The sequence below is a fragment of the Gossypium raimondii genome, chromosome 1, assembly GCF_025698545.1.
Source record: "Gossypium raimondii isolate GPD5lz chromosome 1, ASM2569854v1, whole genome shotgun sequence".
Lineage (NCBI taxonomy): Eukaryota > Viridiplantae > Streptophyta > Magnoliopsida > Malvales > Malvaceae > Gossypium > Gossypium raimondii.
In genome coordinates, this window is record NC_068565.1 from 49,490,939 (window position 1) to 49,512,043 (window position 21,105).

Below are 21,105 nucleotides of genomic sequence, written 5' to 3' on the forward strand. Positions count from 1 at the left end.
AAATAATAATATTTACAGATTCGAACATCGGAAATGAGATTCTAAAACCATCATTTCCAATACCACTTGAAAAAATATTGTTACACTTTATTACCTCCATCGCTTATATATCTATACTATTAATAAAACCCCGATTGAGTTGGTATCACCTCAACTAGATCTAACTTGGTTAGGAAATTATGAGAATGCTCTTCGTAATTAAAATAAGTCTTTTCACTTTAAAAAACTAATAAAATATGCATATAATATGACCCAAGTCAATTGCATCAAGAAAATTTTAAATTACCACTCAACTAAATCTTAGTTTTAATATTCGATACATTTTAATTTTATTATGCACGCTTTATTACCTCCATCAGTTGTATATAAATTATAAGTTTCATTATTTATTGTATGTTATTTTTTAAACACACATTTTTATTCTTATTTTGTGGTTTTACACTCATAGGATTTCTAATGTAATTGAAATCAAAAGGAAAATTGATTTTTGAGCCTATATAATTTTATTTTATTGAAATTTGGGCCAATATAATTTGAGGTTATTTGATTTGTTGACCTAAATAGCTTTTAGTGATTCGTATGAACATGTGTTTTTATTTGCTTTTATTCTTTAATAATTTTAGTAATATATATATATATATATATATATATATATATTTATAAATTCTTCACGAGTGATGGACGAAGATGAAGTAATTCATATGATTTTGTTTAAGGCTACTAGAGTTTGAAAAAACACATTAGCGCATGCCTTCTTTTCCTCCACAGATTATTTCCAACTATGGTATGATTGCTTATTACTTATGTCCAATTTGTTTAAGACATTAGTCACTTCCTATTTTAAAACAATTTCTCTGTTTTGGAATGAAATTGACATCGTTTAATCTTTCAAAACGATATAAGTGGTATTGGTAAAGAAAGGACACATCAAAAGCATTACATGAGACTGATCGACAATACAATCTTATTACAAGTAGCGCAGTTTTGGGTAACTTTTATTTCCTTATTCAAGGAAATTTTGTCCAAGGAGTAAAGCAGAGGACTTGTTGGTTTACCCAAAAAGTGCTGCGAATCCCATCTTCCATGACTGGTTGCTGAGACTATACCCTCCATCGACTGGCAAGTTGACACCACTGATAAATTTAGCCTCATCGCTTGCCAAATACAGCGCTGCATGTGCAAAATCTTCAGGCTCCAAAACGGTGCCTTTCAACACTGCTGAAGTCGCAATCATCTCCTCTCCCTTCTTCTTATCGAACATCCCCAGTGTTGTTAGGAACAATGGGGTCACAGTTGCGTGAGGTGAAATGCAATTAACTCTAATTCCATGCTCACCTAACTCCACAGCCAAGCTCTTCGTCAACCCTACGACGCCATGCTTTGATGCCTTGTATGCATGGGGCAGACCGATGCTGATTTTTGAAGAAATACTCGATGAGAAGAGAATGCAACCTTTCTTGGCCGGAACCATGACCTTGGCTGCATACTTGGCTCCCAAGAAACCACCCAAGACATTGATATCGAACACTCTCTTGAAGTTGTCAGTGCTGGCGTCTGTCACTCTGACTTCACCGTCACCAATGAGGCCTGCATTGTTGAACATGATATCGAGTTTTCCATACTTGGATACCGCTAAGTTTACGGCATTTTCGACATCGGATTCACATGTTACATCACAGTGGACATAGCTGATGTTTTCAGTTCCAAGCTCTTGGCAAATGGAGTGGCCCAATTCGTCTTGAATATCAGCAATGAGAACCTTGGCTCCTTGTTTAACAAATAGCCTAGCTGAACACTCTCCTAGGCCACTGGCACCACCAGTTATCAGTGCCACCTTACCATCTAGCCTGTATCAAACAAAGCATAAACAAGGTTTAGATACTATTCTATAGGTGAAAGTACGTGTAAGGTACTTTATTAAGCGACTATATATATCAAATTAGTACTTTTATTATTAAATAGATCAATTTAATCCATGTGTTATTGTTTGATTCTTTTTTATAATAAAGAAGCTAATTTGATTCATTTAATATAGTGGGATTAATTTGATCTACTCTCTATAATGAGACTTACATATCAAGGTTTTTATTTTATTTTAATTTGACAAAAATACAATATTAATTTTTTTTTGGTGAATTACAATAATAGGGCAAAGCCCGACGATTAGCATAACTTGAACTCAAGTCACACCTAGGGTGATGAACACCCTTGACTATCATACCATCACATAGGGTTCATACAATATTGATTTTAATGTTTTCTATTGAATTCATTTAGATCCGTCAATTTTGACCCTAACCTAAAAGTTTTTTTTGAATAACTCCACTAAATCAAATTTGTTCATAAAAAGTCAACATAATTACCTTGAATGAAAGTTATTCAAACATGAAACGACTCAAAATTGAAATGGTATGAATAATTAACCCGACATGATTTAAACCCGTGATGATTGTATTAACAAACCCGAAATAACCCAAAAATTTAAAAATTAAATCATTGACATAATCCAAAATTAACCTGAGTTGCGGAATTGAAATATCTAAAAATATGAATTTGTGGAATCGTAGAATTTAGTTACCTCTTGATCATTGAAGACTCAGAACTCATTATAGTTGTGACGAAAATAGACCCTCGCCTCTTCGCTTTCCCTTTTGATTGCAATGCTTGGGATGCTACTGTGGCTCTACTTGGTTGTTCTGGTCTTTATATAAACTTTAAGGAGTGTAACAATGTTTCGAAAATTCAACAATGGCGTCGTCCTTCTTTGGATGCTTTCATTATTATAAAATAATATATCTTATAGAATATGCAGTATAAACAATTATGTTGCGTCCAAAACATTCAACTCCCCATTTTTAACATTTAAAATAATCGTCAACAAAAACAACAATATTCATCACTTTTGCTTTGACTTATAATAAATCTGGACGTAACACCACAAGCAGTGAAAAATACAACCTAGTACATTTTATACCATTTTATTACTATCCATATATAATTTCAAATCCATATATAATACGTCTTTCTTATTATTATTAACCAAAAATTACAATTATTCAACTACTTGAATAAGCCAGATTTTATAATGGACACAAATTCAATAACAAATAATATAAGATCAAAATCAAATGATATATATTCATTTCATAAAGAAAATAAATAAATATTTTTATTTTACATGTACTTAAGAAACTCACTTCATCAAATAATAATTTTATTTTTATTTCACAAATGCATAAATAATTTTTCCTTGATAATAGGCAGTTTTTTTAATTATATGATTATGATGAGGCTTTCTTTTATCTAAAAAGAACTACTTAATCATAATATAATATACATAATTTTTTAGGAATAAATCAATGCTTTCATTTTTTTATAATCATAATTGTAACAGTCCAATTTTACCCGGCCTAACCTAAAGTAAACCCAAAAAACAAAAAAAAAGAATAAATAAAAAGCAAAGTCCATTATATTAAAACTAAACCAAAAGGGTAGCAGCAACCCCGTTGACTTCCACTGCCCCTGCAAGAAACACAAAAAAGGAAAAGAAGTAGAAACAAGCAATCGAAAAAAACATATATTGTATTATTATTTCAGTTATAAGAACCGATCTTTGTAAACGAAAAGGAAGGGAATAGATTGAAAAAAAATGAAATCGAAATATAAAAAATCAGAAGAATCGGAATAAAAATACCACAAAATTCAAAAAGGTAACTTTTTTATTGTTTATTATTGTTATTTTATTTTGCTTTTTTCTCTTTTCGAAACAAAAAATAGAAAAAGGAGAAACCTTACCTGTTTTGCGCCTCGTCGGAGAAAGTAGAAATCGAAAGGTTTCTCTTCTTTTCTGGGATTTTGGCTAAGTTTTTGGAGATTTTGACTCCAAATCGGAGATCTGTGCGAAAAAAAGGATTCTGGAGAACCTTTTTTTTGGAGATTTTCGGCCACCATAGGCGACGGTCTTCGTCGCCGGTGATCGGCGGCCACGACGGAGATTTGTCGGCCCGTGGCCGGAGTTGAAGCCACTTCAGAGAAAAAAAGGAGAATGAAGTTTTTTTTAAAGAACAGGCTAAAATGATTTTTTTTTTCAAAATTTTAACTTGTATAGACATATCAAAACGACGTTGTTTTTGTCTGGCTTTAGAAATCCCAAAACGACGTCGTTTTAAACTCAACCCAAAAACCGACCTGCTTTCCCCTAGATTCACGTGTTTTTGAAGGGAGGGAATATTTGTAGCTCTGGTCCTTTCGTTTTTCATCCTTTTAATTTAGTCCTGCTCATTTTATTTTTTTTAATTTTTGCCCTATAATTTAAATTCCTATGCGATTTAGTCCTCTGACCCACTGTTAACCCCTTGAGGAGTGACACATGTCAATATGATGGGGATAATTTCCATTTGACCCCCTAAAGTTTTCCATCTTATTTTAATTTAATCCTTTAAGTTCCATTTCTTTATAATTTAGGCTTTTAGTTTTGTTATATTTTTAATTTAGTCCTTTATTCCCCTTTCCTTTATTTTTTTCTTGCAATTTGTGCTTTAAGTTTTGTTTGAATTTTAATTTAATCCTCAATTCATTTAATTAAGTCCATATATTTATTTTTTCATTTTTTACCGTCTGATTTTTGACTATTTTATTTTGATCTTTACTTTTAATTATTGATATTATTAACATTATTAAGTAATTATTGTTGTTAATTAATATTAATTTTGTTAAAATTCGCTCAAAGAACCAATATTTTATGAACATATTTCTATTATTATCATGCATTTTATATTATTTCATTATTAGTATTATTAGATAATATTATTATTTGAATATTATTTATTGTTTTTTTTATTTGTACTCATTATATTATTGTCATTTTGTTTTATTATTTATGTTATTTTACCATAATTTTCTCCATTATCGTACATTGTAAACAATTGCTACGTACATCCGTTTTTCGGCATAAGCGCATAAAAGAATAAAGACTAAGGCAATATTCTTTATATTGAAGATTTGAGAAATTGTGCCCCTAACTTACGGGGTACGATTTTCTTCTCGAACCAAAATAATCGAACGCCCATTCTCTTTTTTGGAAGAAATAATAATTAAAATATATAAGATTTAGGCAATAATTAAAAAATGAGCATTCTTATTTTCGAGAATTCGAGACATCGTGCCCTATCTTATGGGGCATGATTTTCTTCCCGATTAACTCGAAATATGAAGGCATTTTTCATAAAATTTGATTTAATTAGCGATATTTTAATCAAATAACATCATGCAAAAACAAAAAGGGGATCATATTGTAAATTTTGTTCTAATTGACAAGTCTCGATGTTAAGATATCAAATAATCAACTAGGTACCAATTTTGGGCGTTATGAGGGTGCTAATCCTTCCTCATGCGTAACCGACTCCCGAACCCATTTCCGGGTTTGTAGACCAAAAATCATCGTTTTAGTAAATTTAACCTTTTATTAAAATGATCGAATTTCAAGGTGACCCAATCACACCTAAATAAAAAAGGATTGGTGATGACTCCATTTTCATTTTAAAAAATAAAGTTGATTTCAAAATGATTTTGACAATAATTATTCTCGATCTCTTTTATAATTTAAGCTTAATTATATTTGGACCGAGATGATATTTAAACAATAATATTGAAATTGATAACCAATTAAATGTGCACATTATATAATTCTCTTTTAAAATAATGGTTTTCTCATTGAAAAACGTCAAAAGAACAACTAAACCTGAATTAAAGATTGAATTTTATATTCTAAAATATAACTTCAAAAGATCATATAAAAATTGAATTCAAAGTTGGCCTACTCTATTTTATCAAATGACGATAAAACGTAAGGCTTGACCGCTACCTACTCTTCGTCACCCTACCCCTCTTTTTGTCCCCTTTGATTGAAATAAAAGGTTAATATGCTATTTGGTATTTAAGTTTTCTTTTTAATGTTTAATTTAGTGTTTAATTTTTTTTCTAATTGGTACTTGATTTTGGTTTCAATGTTCATTTTGGTACTTGAGGTTTTTTAAATTGATACTTGATTTTTATTTTGTCTTGATTAAGCACATGAGTTTGGCTCCAATATTTAATTTGGTTCTAAGCTTTTATTTTTTTCCAATTAAGTACGTATGCTTTTTTACTAAAGCACAAGGGTCAAACATTCATTGAACCACATGACAACATTTGGTTTGGGTATCAAATTGAATATTGGAGCCAAACTTTTGTTCCAAATTGGGACAAAAAAACCTTAGATGTCAAATTTAACAGTAAAACCAAACTCAAGTACCAAATGTTACATTAACCCTAAAATAAAAGAAATTAAACTAGTTTATCAATTGACATACAAATTTGTTTAATTGCATTATAGTGAATTACGTGATGTGAATTTAATAATATAAATAATTTAACTAACTATTAAAATGATTATTTACTTATATTTAATTTTTAAAAAACTAATGAGATGTTAAGAAACACTTTTATAGATAGATAATTCAAGTATAAAACATTTGAGTAATTACTTTAAACTGCTATCTTTAAATTTATTCTACCTTAAGGGTCAGTTTAACATTATTTCTAAAAGGCACTTTTGGGACAACAAATACTTTTGAGATAAAAAAATATTGCTAAATAAGATGCTTTTTGAGAGAATTTGGGCTTTTCAAATACACTTTTTTTGGCCAAATGCAGAAGTAGAAATTTTTAGCTTTTCTGCAACCAAAAACACTTTTGAATGTTAAATTACTTTTTCACCCTAATTAAAACACACAAACGTTAAGTTATTATTACTACAAACCAACCAAAATCACCTTTTCTCTGGTTCTTTCAACTTTTGTAGTAGTTCCTACTTTCCCTATAATAGCCTACTTTTAGTGAAATCGAAATAGTGATTTTGGGACCACAAATCCAAAGTCAAAAAATTTAGTTTAATATTATTTTATGGTCTATAGTATGATATAAATATCGTATAAAAATTTCGTTAAGAAATTTCACCGTTTACATGCCTAATTTGATAAAAGGGACTAAATTGTGTAAAGTGTAAAAGTTGAGTTCTAATAGTCAAAGGTATTAAATAGCTATAGAATTTTAAATTGGAGGTCCTTATATAGTAAATAAGCCATTAAAGTTCTTAGTGGATAAGTATGAATAGTCATTATTGGAAATTGAATGAAATATTAAGGTTAATTTTGGAAATTAGTGATTAAAGTTATAATAAATAAAATAAAATAATCTATTCTCTTCATCTTCCACCAAAAGAAAGAAAGAAAGAAAGAAACCTCGCCATGGAAGCTTGAAATTGGACAAGCTTATTTTGCTCAATTAGGTATGTATTTTTGTCCCGTTTTTGATGATTTTTATGTTTTTGAGATTGTAGTAGCTTAATCTAGCTAGTTTGGGGATTAATTTGTAAAATTTTTAAAGTATTAGGGTTTTTTCCATTGATTAATATGCTTGAATTTTGAAGTTTGATGATAGAAAATGAATGGTTGCTGTTAGATAAACAACTTTTGTAAAGAGAATTTTGATGGAATTATCAATACGGATTAAAGTGAAAAGATGATAAATTTATGGTAAAATTTGTGAACTTTGTGAAATATATGGACTGCTATTAATATGTATAAAATCAACTAGGCTTGAGTAAGGATTAAATTGTATGAATTTCATTTTTTGAGCCTAGGGACTAAATTACAAAAGAATTAAAAGTGTAGGGTAAAATGATAATTTTTCCAAAATTCCATGTTGGATTAAATTGAATGAGAATTATATTGAAATGAATTAAATTCATTCGTATAGATCCTGTCGGACCTCATACAAATTTAGATCGAGGCAAAGACAAAATATTGGATTAGTTGCCTTCGTGTTTACATACACTTGTCGAGGTAAGTTCATGTAATTAAATTGAGTATTTGTATGTTTTAATTGAATCATATGTATGTGATTTGTATAATTTCCATGTATAAACACCGATTGCATATCCGATAATTACCGAGTCCCGTTTGAACCTTAGAAATTTGCAGGATACAAATGACATGTTATTAGGGTTACCGATTTGGTTTCGGTCCTACATGTGTTGTGGACACACCACAGCTCGTATGAGCTTCTCAATTTACAACTCATATAAGCTTCCCTATATACAGCTCATATGAGCTTCCTGATTTGTAGCTCGTATGAGCTTTCTGTTTCACAGCTCATGAGAGCATATTGATTCATAGCTCGTATGAGCATACATGAATATGAATTGACGGATTACAGTTCAGTAGACATCGTATGTACTATCTATGTATCCAACGATATTTTAAATGGTTCAATGGGTACAGTTCTGTTACTAGATTATATGAGTTCCATATGAACTGGTGTTTACATGAAATACATGAAATATGATTATTTGATGAATTCAACCATGTGTGTTGGATCTTATATGTGATTTTCATGGCTAATATGTTGGTAATCATGTGTTTAGGCTTTTGGCCAAATTGGTTGAGATATGCTATGTTTACTTACCTATTCTATGGATATATGGTAAGTTAAATTTCGTATTATATGAACTTACTAAGCTTAAATGCTTACTCTGTGTTCTTTTCCATGTTTTATAGTAATTTCAAAGCTCGTTTGGGTTGGAAGCTGGTCGGAGCTATTTCACACTATCCATTGACCCTTTTGGTACTTTCAGTAAATTAATTCCAATTATAATGGTAGGTATAGGTTAATTTAGCCAATGTTGGCATATAATTATTTTGTTGAGATTAGCCACTTGTATGGCTTGTATTTGGTAAATTTTGATGTATATATATGTGTGGCGTGACCATATTTGATGTGTGTTTAATACGATAGAATGATGACAAATAAAATGTGGTTTGAATATGCGTATATGTATTTGGTCATTTAGGTAAGTTTGGATACTTGGTTGACATGTTTTAAGTTGTCATTTGATGTGCCTAAGGGCATATTGGTTGTATGTGGTGATAATACATGTTTAAGACTTGATTTTTAGTTTGTTTTGAATGCCTTGTTATGGTTTGTTGATGTGCAATATGTTGAGTTTAGATTGATGTCAAATTGGGTGACAAATGTGGCTTGAAAAAAAAGACTATTTTATCCACACGAGCAAAGACATGGGGGTGTGTCTCAGCCGTGTGTGATACACGGCCAGGTGACATGGCCGTGTGACCCTTGTATCTTTTAAATTGTGCAAGCCAGTATGCTCACACGGCCTAGCACACAGGCGTGTGGCTTGGCTGTATGACCCAATTCAAAGAGTTACACGGGCACGGACACGGCTTGGGACACGAACGTGTGTCCCTATTTTGAATGCCCACACGGCCTAAGACACGGGCGTGTCTCTTGGCCGTATGACCCCTGCAGCTTTGAAAAATTTTAATGTCTTTTGAAAAATTCTTTGAGTACCCGATTTCGTCCCGACTTATTTTTAATGCATATTTTGGGCCTCGAGGGCTCATATAAGGGACAATATGTTTGATTTTGATTGGTTTCTAACATGAATATTATATGATGTGAAATGTTTAAAATTTCTTTCTATTTGCTCTCTAAACTCCGGTAGTGCTCCGTAACTCTGTTCCGACGATGGATATGGGTTAGGGGTGTTACCTTTTTTGGTATCAAAGCTACGGTTTAGTCGATTCTCAGACTAACATAGCATATACGAGTCTAGCTATAAATGCCATTATATAACCTTTGATAGTGTGATATCTCTTGACCGTTTTAAAACATGTTTTCATATAGCAATGACATCCAACTGAGCTGATTCCGATGAAGTAGAAAGCAATGCTCAAGCCTTCGTTCAAGGAGTAGCTTCGAGTGGTACGACGCCCGTATCTAAGGGCCAAGGAGGAGAGGCTAAGGAAGCTTTCTTCTAGATGATGAATGAATGGTTCACCGAGTTTGTACAGATGAACCCGATTGCTTAACAACCTCTAACCCCTCCTGTTTCTCAATCGGTTCCCATTATTCCTCAAAGTACAGAACCTATCAGAGTTGGTAAGCCTCCTGTTGATAAGATCTGTAAGTACGGTGCTGAGAAATTTCAAGCTACTGTCGAGGATGATCTTGAAAGAGCTAAGTTTTTGTTAGAAAATACTATCAGAGTTCTTGATGAATTATCTTATTCACAGGCTGAATGTCTTAAGTGTGCGGTGTCTCTATTAAAAGATTCAGCTTATTAGTGGTGGAATACGTTGATTTTGTTTGTGCCAAGAGATTGGGTCACTTAGGAATTCTTTCAAACCGAGTTAAGAAAGAAATACATCGGCCAGAGGTTTCTCGACCAGAAATGTAAAGAATTTTTAGAGCTTAAACAAGGCTGTATGACAGTGTCCGAATATGAATGAAAATTTGTTCGATTGAGCAAATATGTCGAGAATGTATTCCGACTAAAACTGCAATGTATAAGCAGTTTGAAGATGGCTTAAATGAAGATAAAAAACTAGTAGTCGGGATCCTCGAGTTGAAAGAATTTGTTGTACTAGTTTATCGGACATATAAAGCTGAAAAGCTGAGCAAAGAGAAAAGACACGATGAAATTGAAGCCAGAGACTCGAGAAAGAGATTGACAGGAAAGTCATACCAGTCAGCATCGAAGAAATCTAAAGAACAACACTATCGTTCTATTACTTCTACGGGATAATCCGGTAGAGACAGAGGTACCTGACGCTCCAGTCCTAAATCTCAGGCTACATCTGTAGCGAGTGTAGGTAGTGCTAAAAAAACCGGACCCAAGTGCAAGCACTGCAACAAGTTACATTTCGGTAAGTGTCAAATGAAAAGTGGAGCTTGTTTTAGATGTGGTTCCTTTTATCACTATCTTAGAGATTGCCTGGAGATATTTGAAAAAGATAATATTCAAGCTTTGAGGCCGAGCAACATAGTTGCGAGAGGTAGACCACCTCGTAATCCTGGAAATGTCAGTGGTAGTCGTGGTGTGATAAAAGACTCTATTGCAAGATCCGATGTACAAACACCAGCTAGGGCTTATGCTATTCATGCGAGCGAAGATGCTTCTACGCCAGATGTTATTCTGGTACTTTCTCTCTTATTGATGCTGATGTAACTACTTTAATTGATCTCGGATCGACTCATTCATATGTTTGCACAAAATTAGTGTCTAGTAAAAATTTACCTGTTGAGTCCACTGAATTCATAGTTAAAGTATCAAACCCTCTAGGTCAGTATGTGTTAGTTGATAAGGTTTGCAAGAACTGTTCGTTAATGATTCAGGGTTACTATTTTAAGACTAATTTGATGTTATTACTGTTTGATGAATTTGATGTAGTATTGGGCATGAATTAGCTAACTCTGTATGATACTGTGGTAAATTGTAGACTAAAGCATATCATATTGAAATGTCAGAATGGCGAGATACTTCATATTGAATAAGATAAATTGAATGGGTTACCTATTGTGATATCAGGTATATCAACACAGAAATATGTGAGAAAAGGTTGTAATGCTTACCTTGCTTATGTATTGGATACTAAAGTGTCTGTGTCAAAGTTTGAATCAGTACCAGTGGTTTGCGAGTGTCCTGATGTGTTTCCAGAGGAGTTCCTAGATTACCACTTGTCAGAGAAGTTGAATTTGCTATAGAACTTGTACCAGGAACAACACCAATATCAGTAGCACCGTATAGAATGACACCTTCTAAGTTAAAAGAGTTGAAAGTACAGTTGCAAGAGTTGACTGATAGATGTTTTGCTCAACCTAGTTTTTATCTTGGGGTGCACCGGTTTTGTTTGTTAAGAAAAAGGACGGATCGATGAGATTATGCATTGGCTACCGTCAGCTCAACAAAGTTACAATCAAGAATAAATATCCACTGCCTTGCTTTGATGATTTGTTTGATCAGTTGAAAGATGCCACAGTGTTCTCGAAGATTGATATTCATTTTGGCTATTATCAGTTACGAGTGAAAGATTTGGATGTGCCAAAAACAACATTCAGAACTAGGTACAGACATTATGAATTTCTTGTGATACCGTTTGGTTTAACTAACGCACCTGCTGTGTTTATGGATTTGATAAATAGAATTTTCAGACCATATTTAGATAAATTTGTTATGGTATTTATTGATGATATTCTGATATATTCCCAAGATGAGACTGAAGATGCCGAGCATTTGAGAATTGTTCTGTAAACTTTGCGAGATAAACAATTGTTTGCTAAGTTTAGCAAATGTGAGTTTTGGCTTTGGGAAGTTGGTTTTCTAGTACACATAGTATCGACTGAAGGCAACAGAGTTGATCCGAATAAAATTTCAACAAATGCTAATGAAAACCACCGAGAAATGTATATGAAGTCAAAAGTTTTCTAGGATTAGCTGGTTATTACTGGAGATTTGTAAAAAGGTTTTCAATGATAGCTACACCGATGACACGGCTAATACAGAAAGATGTGAAGTTTGAATGGTTTGATAAATGTCAGTAAAGTTTTAACCAGTTGAAAGCCTTGTTGACCGAAGCACCAGTTGTGGTTCAGCCTAAATCGAGTAAGGAATTTGTGATTTTCAGTGATGCGTCATTGAACATATTAGGTTGTGTTTTGATGCGAGAAGGTAAAGTAACAGCTTATGCTTTCAGACAGTTAAAGCCACATGAAAAGAACTATCCGACACATGACTTAGAGTTGGCATTATTTTTGCATTGAAAATTTGTTGACACCATTTGTGCAATGAAAAATGTCATATATTTACAAATCACAAGAGTTTAAAGTATCTGATGTCGCAGAAAGATTTGAATCTAAGACAGCGTAGATGGCTCGAACTATTGAAAGATTATGAGTTAGTTATTTATTATCATCTAGGAAAGGCAAACGTAGTTGTTGATGCTTTGAGTAGGAAATCCTTGTTTGTTTTGTGAGTGAAGAATACTTGATTGTTACTATATGATGATGACTCGATTTTAGCTGAGTTAAAAGCTAAACCAATGTTCTTACAACAAATTTGTGAAGCTCAGAAATGTGATAGTGAGATGTTAGCTAAATGAGTACAATGTGAGTCGACTTCTGATTCATGATTTCAGATAGGACCCGATGATTGTTTGTTATTCAAAGGTAGAGTTTGTGTACCGAAGAATCCAAAGTTTATACAGAAAATTTTGCATGAAGCTCATAGTGGTAGCTTGTCTGTTAATCCGGGGAGTAATAAAATGTATAATGATTTGAAACAAATGTACTGGTGGCAGAAATGAAATGTGATATTTCAGATTTTGTATCTAGATGTTTAATATGTCAACAAGTTAAAGCTAAACATCAGGTACCTTCAGGACTATTGCAGCCAGTTATGATACCAGAGTGGAAATGAGATAGAGTTACTATGGATTTTGTATCGGGGTTACCCCTATCTCCGAAAAAGAAAGATGCCATTTGGGTTATCATCGATCGTTTGACAAAGTTGGCACATTTTATTGCGGTACGTATGAATTTATCACTTGATAGATTAGTTGAGTTATATGTTTCGGAGATTGTCAGACTACACGGAGTACCAATCTCCATTATTTCAGATAGAGATCCACGGTTCACATTGCAATTCTGGAAAAAGTTACAAAAAGCTCTGGGTACGTGATTACATTTTAGCTCCGTATTTCACCCTCAGACTGATGGTCAGTCCGAGCATGTGATTCAGATTCTTGAAGATATGCTTTGGTGTTGTGTTTTAGAGTTTGAAGACAATTGGGAGAAATATTTGTTGTTAGTCGAATTTGCATATAATGATAGTTTTCAATCGAGCATAAAGATGGAACTGTATATGGCTCTGTATGGTCACAAATGTCGAGTTTTCAATCGAGCATAAAGATGGAACTGTATATGGCTCTGTATGGTCACAAATGTCGAACTCTATTATATTGGACTGAACTCAGTGAGAAAAAATACACGGGGTTAATTTGATTTGCGAGACTAAGGAAAAAGTGAAAGTAATCTGAGATAGCTTAAAAGCAACTTCAGATCGTCAGAAATCTTATGCAGATCTTAAACATAAAGATATAGAGTTTCAAGTCAGCGATGGAGTATTTTTGAAAGTATCGCCCTAGAAGAAAATTCTTCGGTTCGGTCGTAAAGGAAAACTGAGTCCGCGATTTATCAGGCCGTATGAAATTATTGAGAGAATCAAACTTGTTGCATACCAGTTAGCTTTATCGTCAGAACTTGAAAAAATCCATAATGTCTTCCACGCGTCTATGTTACGAAGGTATCGATCCAGCCCCTTACATATTATTTATCTGACGGATGTCGAAATTTAGCCTGATATGACAAACAATGAAGAACCGATTAGAATTCTGGCACGAGAGGTGAAAGAATTGAGATATAAAAATGTAGCTTTAGTAAAAATTCTGTGGTAGCAATAGGAAATAGAAGAAGCTACCTGGGAACCCAAGGAAACTATTAGAAAGCAATATCTGAACCTCTTTACTGGTAAAATTTTCGGGGACGAAAATTCCTTTAGGGGGAGAGTTATAACAACTCGTTTTCAGTAAAATCAGAAGAGTGGTTTTGGGACCACAAATCTGAAGTCAGAAAATTTAGTTTAATATTATTTTATGGTCTACAATATGATAGAAATATCGCATAAAAATTTTGTTAGGAAATTTTACTGTTTACATGCCTAATTTCATAAAAGGGATTAAATTGCGTAAAGTGCAAAATTTGAGTTCTAATAGCTAAATGTATAAATAGCTATAGAATTTTAAATTGGAGGTCCTTGTATAGTAAATAGGCCATTAAAGTGCTTAGTGGATAAGTATGGATAGTCATTATTGGAAATTGAATGAAATATTAAGGTTAATTTTGGAAATTAGTCATTAAAGTTATAATAAATAAAATAAAATAATCTATTCTCATCATCTTCTACCAAAAAAAAGAGAGAGGAAGAAACCTAGCCATGGAAGCTTGAATTTGGACAAGCTTATTTTGCTCAATTAGATATGTATTTTTGTCCCCCTTTTTTTATGATTTTTATATTTCCGAGATTGTAGTAGATTAATCTAGCTAGTTCGGGGATTAATTTGCAAAAAAATTAAAGTATTAGGTTTTTTCCATTGATGAATATGGTTGAATTTTGAGGTTTGATGATAGAAAATGAATGATTGTTGTTAGATAAACAACTTTTGTAAAGAGAATTTTGATGGAATTATCAATTAGGGATTAAATTGAAAAAGATGATAAAATTATGGTAAAATTTGTGAATTTTGTGAAATATATGGGCTGCTATTAATATGTATAAAATAAGTTAGGCTTGAGGAAGGATTAAATTGTATGGATTTCATTTTTCGAGCCTAGGGACTAAATTACAAAAAAATTAAAAGTGTAGGGCAAAATGGTAATTTTACCAAAATTCCACGTTGGATTAAATTGAATGAGAATTATATTGAAATGAATTTAAATTCATTCGTATAGATCCTGTCAGACCTCGTATAAAGTTAGATCGAGGCAAAGAGAGAATACCGGAGGAGTTTTGACTACATCTATTTATAGGTTCAACAAAACCTAATTCTAATCAATGTCAAATATATTATACTAATAAATGCTAAATATATTATACTAATAAGTACTAAATCTTCTAGATAGAAAACATATTTTGTTTAACTTGACTTGCAAGCAATCTCTTAGAATTTGGGTCATACAACTCTAACAATCTCCACATTGACATGAATTTTCAACAAACAAGTTCTTCACCATGAACTCTCAATGAACAAGTTCTGTAACACCTCAAACTCGGCCTAGACGTTATGGCCGACTCTGGAAATGTCACGTAAAATAGTTATAAATTTGACTTTTGCTTTTTGAAAAACGTCGCGAGCCTTTGCTATTTAAAAGCTCGTTTTATTTGAAAACATGTTGTCATACTTAATAGTTAAAACCGTTAATTGTTTACATTTTCTAAATAAATCGAATAATTTGAAGTGGAAGTTATTAAGACGTTATATTTTGGAAAATCAAGTTTGTTTTCTTAAAAACAGTTGATCGCAAAAACATAGCCATTTTTCGAAAAATCGTTTTATCGAATGTCATGCCAAAACCCAAAATAAAGTCCAAATTCAAAAATAACCCCAAATGTCCAAAGAGTTCAAAATTTACAAAACTCTCAAACCAAAAATTTTAAATAAGTCTAGTTTAAGTAAAATTAAGTTTAAGGTGGAATGAATACAACCAAGCTCCCGTTGCACCGAGCCGCCTAAGTCTAAGGGTTACCTAAAATTATAAGACAAACAGGGAGTGAGTTTTTATAACTTAGTGTGTAACCCATAAGGAAATAGAGTTTCAGATTTAATCACATGATAGAATAGATACAAGTCATAGCCATTTTTCAAAAAAAAATCATTTTATCGAATGTCATGCCAAAACCCAAAATAAAGTCCAAATCCAAAAATAACCCCAAATGTCCAAAGAGTCCAAAATTTACAAAGCTCTCAAGCCAAAAATTTTAAATAAGTTTAGTTTAAGTAAAATTAAGTTTAAGGTGGAATGAATACAATTGAGCTCCCATCGCACCGACCCGCCTAAGTCTGAAGGTTACCTAAAATTATAAGACAAATAGAGAGTGAGTTTTTATAACTTAGTGTGTAACACCTTAACCCATACCCGTCGTCGGATTAGGGTTACAAATCATTTCAAAACGTACTAGAATTTTAAACAATCATTACAACTCTTTAACACCAAAATAAAATAAAAACAAAAATATAAAAGTTTATTTTATAACATGACCGAAAATAATTATTTTATTATCAATACATCATGAGCCAAGTACTAAGGTTACTAATGAGCATTTAAAATCACAACCAAATTATATAAGGTTAACATGGGCTTATTCGGTCATCACTTATGAATTAATTGACTCCTTTACAAATTTGTATAATGATATGACTAAATCTATTTTACTTAAGTAATATAATCAAATATGCTATTTAACCAAGTCATGATTTAACAACTTTAATAGTTCATATAATTAAAACACAAACATATAATAGCTGAATTTATCGACTACTTAAAGGGGACGAATATACATGTAAATATATATATGATATAAGTCTTCTATTACCAACCGAATTTCTTAATTAGTGACTTAATAATCTCTAACTCATTGTTAATCAAACTAAGGTCATTTAAAAAAAACAAGTTCAACATGCACATAATCAATTATTCATGCCATTGTCGAATGTATATAATTAACTATTTCATTATAATTATTTTAATCACAAACTTTAAAACTAAACATATCTTTTACCTATATACCAAAACCAAACATGTGTACCATATAAAAAAATATTCACACTATACAAATAATGCACACTTAAAGCAAGTAATCCATGCATCCACATTCAACTTAATATAATCATAATTACTTATAGCTTATCTCACAACCAAGACTAATCATAACCCAATACATATATCACTTATACATATGTGCCAATTACTTAATCTAATAATACTCAACTTATCATTATTTGTTATAATACATTTATTAAACATACTTACACCATATGTTTTACCATGAAACTCATAAACAAGGCATCACAGAATGCATCTATATATATATTACCTTATAAGTATTGTCCATTTAGAATTAAATGATGTTTAAAAATACTTAAGCCATAATTCAACAAAACCAAACATAGACGAAAAAATTAAGCCATTATATATATATATATATATATATATAAATCATTCACTCAAATATAATTATAAGCCATTAAACAAATATCAAATTTATAATTATCGAAATCCCATTATTCTAACAAACATATACACATACTATCATTTAAAACCAACTCCCAATAATTAAACATATCATTTTAAATTTCATATCCAACCACAAATCCCAAATCAATACACACTTGACCATATAAACCTTCCTTTATTCTATCAACTTTACTACTAATCCAAACAAACCACATATAACATTCACATATATAATTTTATCCATAAAACACTAAACCATAATCAAAATATGCCTAAACCATAATTCACTCAAAACCGAACATAACAAGCTAATTAAGCCATTTTCGCATGGCTTTAATATATACACATTAAAATTAAACAACTTCTAATCTAGTCTATACATGCCATAGTCCCAAAATAAATTTCAACTTATAGAATACCATAATTAGTCGATAGTGTGATAGGCTTTACTGACGATCCCCGAGCTCGTAACGACTTCAAAATCTATAAGACAAAGATAAACAAATACAAACACACACAGTAAGCTATTTAAAGCTTAGTAAGTCAACAACATAAGAAATATTTTAACTAGTAAAGATTAAAGGCACATAATTTATTACACAAGAATATTATATATTACATAACCACACTTTAATCACATATATAATTTATACAACCGATTGTGTCCTTGTATAAATGCTTATAAAGCTTTTACCTTTAACAACATAATTATCAACCAAAATCCGAATTACATCTATACATACCAACATAATAATTCAAAACTTATATTCACATAAGATATATAATTCCAAATAAATAACTTACCTTATTTCCATATATTTCTTTAACTAATACATACCTGTATATATATTTCAATTACATAACCGGTTAACATTGCCTATTGAATCGATTGAAATTAAATAGGATACACGAATAGTCAAAAGGTTCGTACAATGCCAATGTCCCAGACGTGGTCTTACATGTAATCATACATCGATGCCGCTGTCCCAGACAGGGTCTTACACGAAAACACAAGTCGATGCTAATTTCCCAGACGTGGTCTTACACGAAATCACTTATCAGAAAATCCCATTTATTTCTAGGGTTCATATGGGCTTACAGACATTAATTATTAATTGAATCGAACTCAAATAACTTACCTATTTCAACAAATATAATCGGCTAAGACTATTAATACATTTAATAATTCCATTTATCACCTATCTACTATATACTAATGAATTTAACAAAATTTAAATGCTTATCGACTTACCTCAGATATCGACGGACACAGTCGACTACTCAATTACTTTCTACTTCCCTCGATCTAATTCCGTTTTCTTCGTTTCTTGATCTAAATATATTCAAATTTAACCCTTTTATTTATCAAATCATTCAATTTAGTCCAAAAATACATAAATGGGAAAATTACCATTTTGCCCTTAATATTTTACACTTTTTGCAATTTAGTCTTTATTGCATAAAACACAAAATACACAAAATTCACACATACTATGCTTAGGCCGAATATCACCCTAGTCCATAAAAATCCATATATTTCATTTATTTTACATTTTAGTCCCTCAAAAACTTATTTTCACAATTTAGCCCTATTTACTCAAATTCACCAAAAATTTAAAGACAAAACATGTTAATCTAACACATATATATATATATATATATATATATATATTTCATCAACTAATATCACAAAACTCAAGCATTCATCAATGACACATTTCAAAATCATCAACAATTCGCAAAATTAAGACATGGGTTTTGAAGCATTCAAAGCAACAATCTCAAAAACATAAAAATCATCAAAAACTGAACAAAATCCATACCTTAATCAAGCTTGCAAGTGCCGAAATTATCAAAGCTTAAAAACCTTTCTATTTCATTCCTAGTTTCGGTCAAAAAGATGGAGAGAATATGGCTTATTTTTGTTATATTAATCATGTAATTACATTAATTATTATTTTACTTTAATAACCTTTATTTAATAATATAAATAACATATATAATAAGGACATATTAGTCCTTTTCCGCCCACTATATGCATATTGGCATTATTTCCTTATAAATCCGTCATTTTACAAAAACAACAACAGTTAAGTACTTTAAAATTTAACCCCTAAGTTTTTATTTTACTCGATTAAGCCATTTTCTCAAATTAAGCACACAAACAATAAAATTATTTCACGAAACTTTCACACATATAATTTCACACATAATTAACACAAAAAATAATATTAAAATATTTTTCAAACTCAGATATGTGGTCCCAAAACCATTATGTCCAATTAGGGTCGAAATCGAGCTATTACATACATCTTATACAAAATCAGAATCATGTTAGAGTAGTACAGATGCAGACATATATAATCCTACCCCCATCCTCTACACACCAGCTCCGACAATCCCAACACACCATGTGGGGTATAAAACACCCACCCAGCCCTACACACCACTTAGTATCCTCACGACACTTTTCAGAATAATCGCAGTGGTACTGCCAGTATAATGGTGAGATATCGCCTCACACAGAACACTTCCTCCACATAATTTATGTCCCACCCCATAATCAGATGCAAACAGAGTTAACAGATACCAGAACTTACATCTCATACATGTTCTTTTAATAGACATAGACATGCTTTATACATAATAGATCATACATATTATACACGTAATTACGTCAAATTCATACTAATAGATTAATAGATTTCGTGGTCTATAGCATATATAATCACATATCGACCCCATGGGAGGCTTACAGTTTATCGGGATGACATGTACGACCCTAGGGAAAATTTTTAAAATTTGGGCCTACACGCCTATATGGCCAACATGGCCCAAATTGCCTTGCCCGTGTGGCCCACATGACTTGGCACATGCCCACACATACTCGTGTGGCCCACACAGCCCAAAATGGCCTAGACCGTGTGTTACACACGGCCTCACACACTGCCTGTCACACGGTCGTGTGTTGCGCATGACTTAGCACATAGCTATGTGGTGTCGGTAGACCCCAATTTTGGCTTTCGCCGTTCCCTATTTTTTAGGTTTGTCATTACACACCTGGGCAAAATTCGATGTAGGATCAACAATCGAGTATTTTGGTACCTAGATTGACAATTCATACGAGTTATTAACCAAAATCTTATCAACCCAAATAGAAAATTCATCAGAGTAACACTAATCGAAACTCTACTCAATCATTAACAACCCCCAAAATGATATGAAACACTTACCTTTGAATGTAAACAACACCCACGCAACTCCTAATTCGTTGGTAGATTGTTTGTTTCATGAAATTCACCTAAAACCAATCAATCGGTTAACATCGATACAAATTACCCACCACACCTCAACATAATCGAAAACCAAGAAAGAAAATTCCATAACACAAGAGAAGGAGGTGAAACTTACACCAAT

General features: G+C 31.9%; 1 protein-coding gene across 1 annotated transcript; it reads right to left on the bottom strand.

Annotated features, from left to right (window-relative positions):
* Positions 1–879: 879 nt before the first annotated feature.
* On the bottom strand, positions 880–2,747 carry LOC105786311 (short chain aldehyde dehydrogenase 1). Its single transcript, XM_012612688.2, has 2 exons — positions 2,579–2,747; positions 880–1,847 (listed from the first exon to the last, which is right to left on the bottom strand). The coding sequence occupies exons 1-2, from the start codon at positions 2,605–2,607 to the stop codon at positions 1,052–1,054; spliced, it is 825 nt and encodes a 274-aa protein (XP_012468142.1). The 5' UTR covers positions 2,608–2,747; the 3' UTR covers positions 880–1,051.
* Between the last annotated feature and the right edge of the window lie 18,358 nt (positions 2,748–21,105).

Bases quoted from the DNA above. Each gene is read 5' to 3' on its own strand.
- LOC105786311 (XM_012612688.2), bottom strand. From the start codon at position 2,607: ATGAGTTCTGAGTCTTCAATGATCAAGAG. The intron at 1,848-2,578 runs GTAACTAAATTC...TGTTTGATACAG, and splicing joins GAGTCTTCAATGATCAAGAG to GCTAGATGGTAAGGTGGCAC.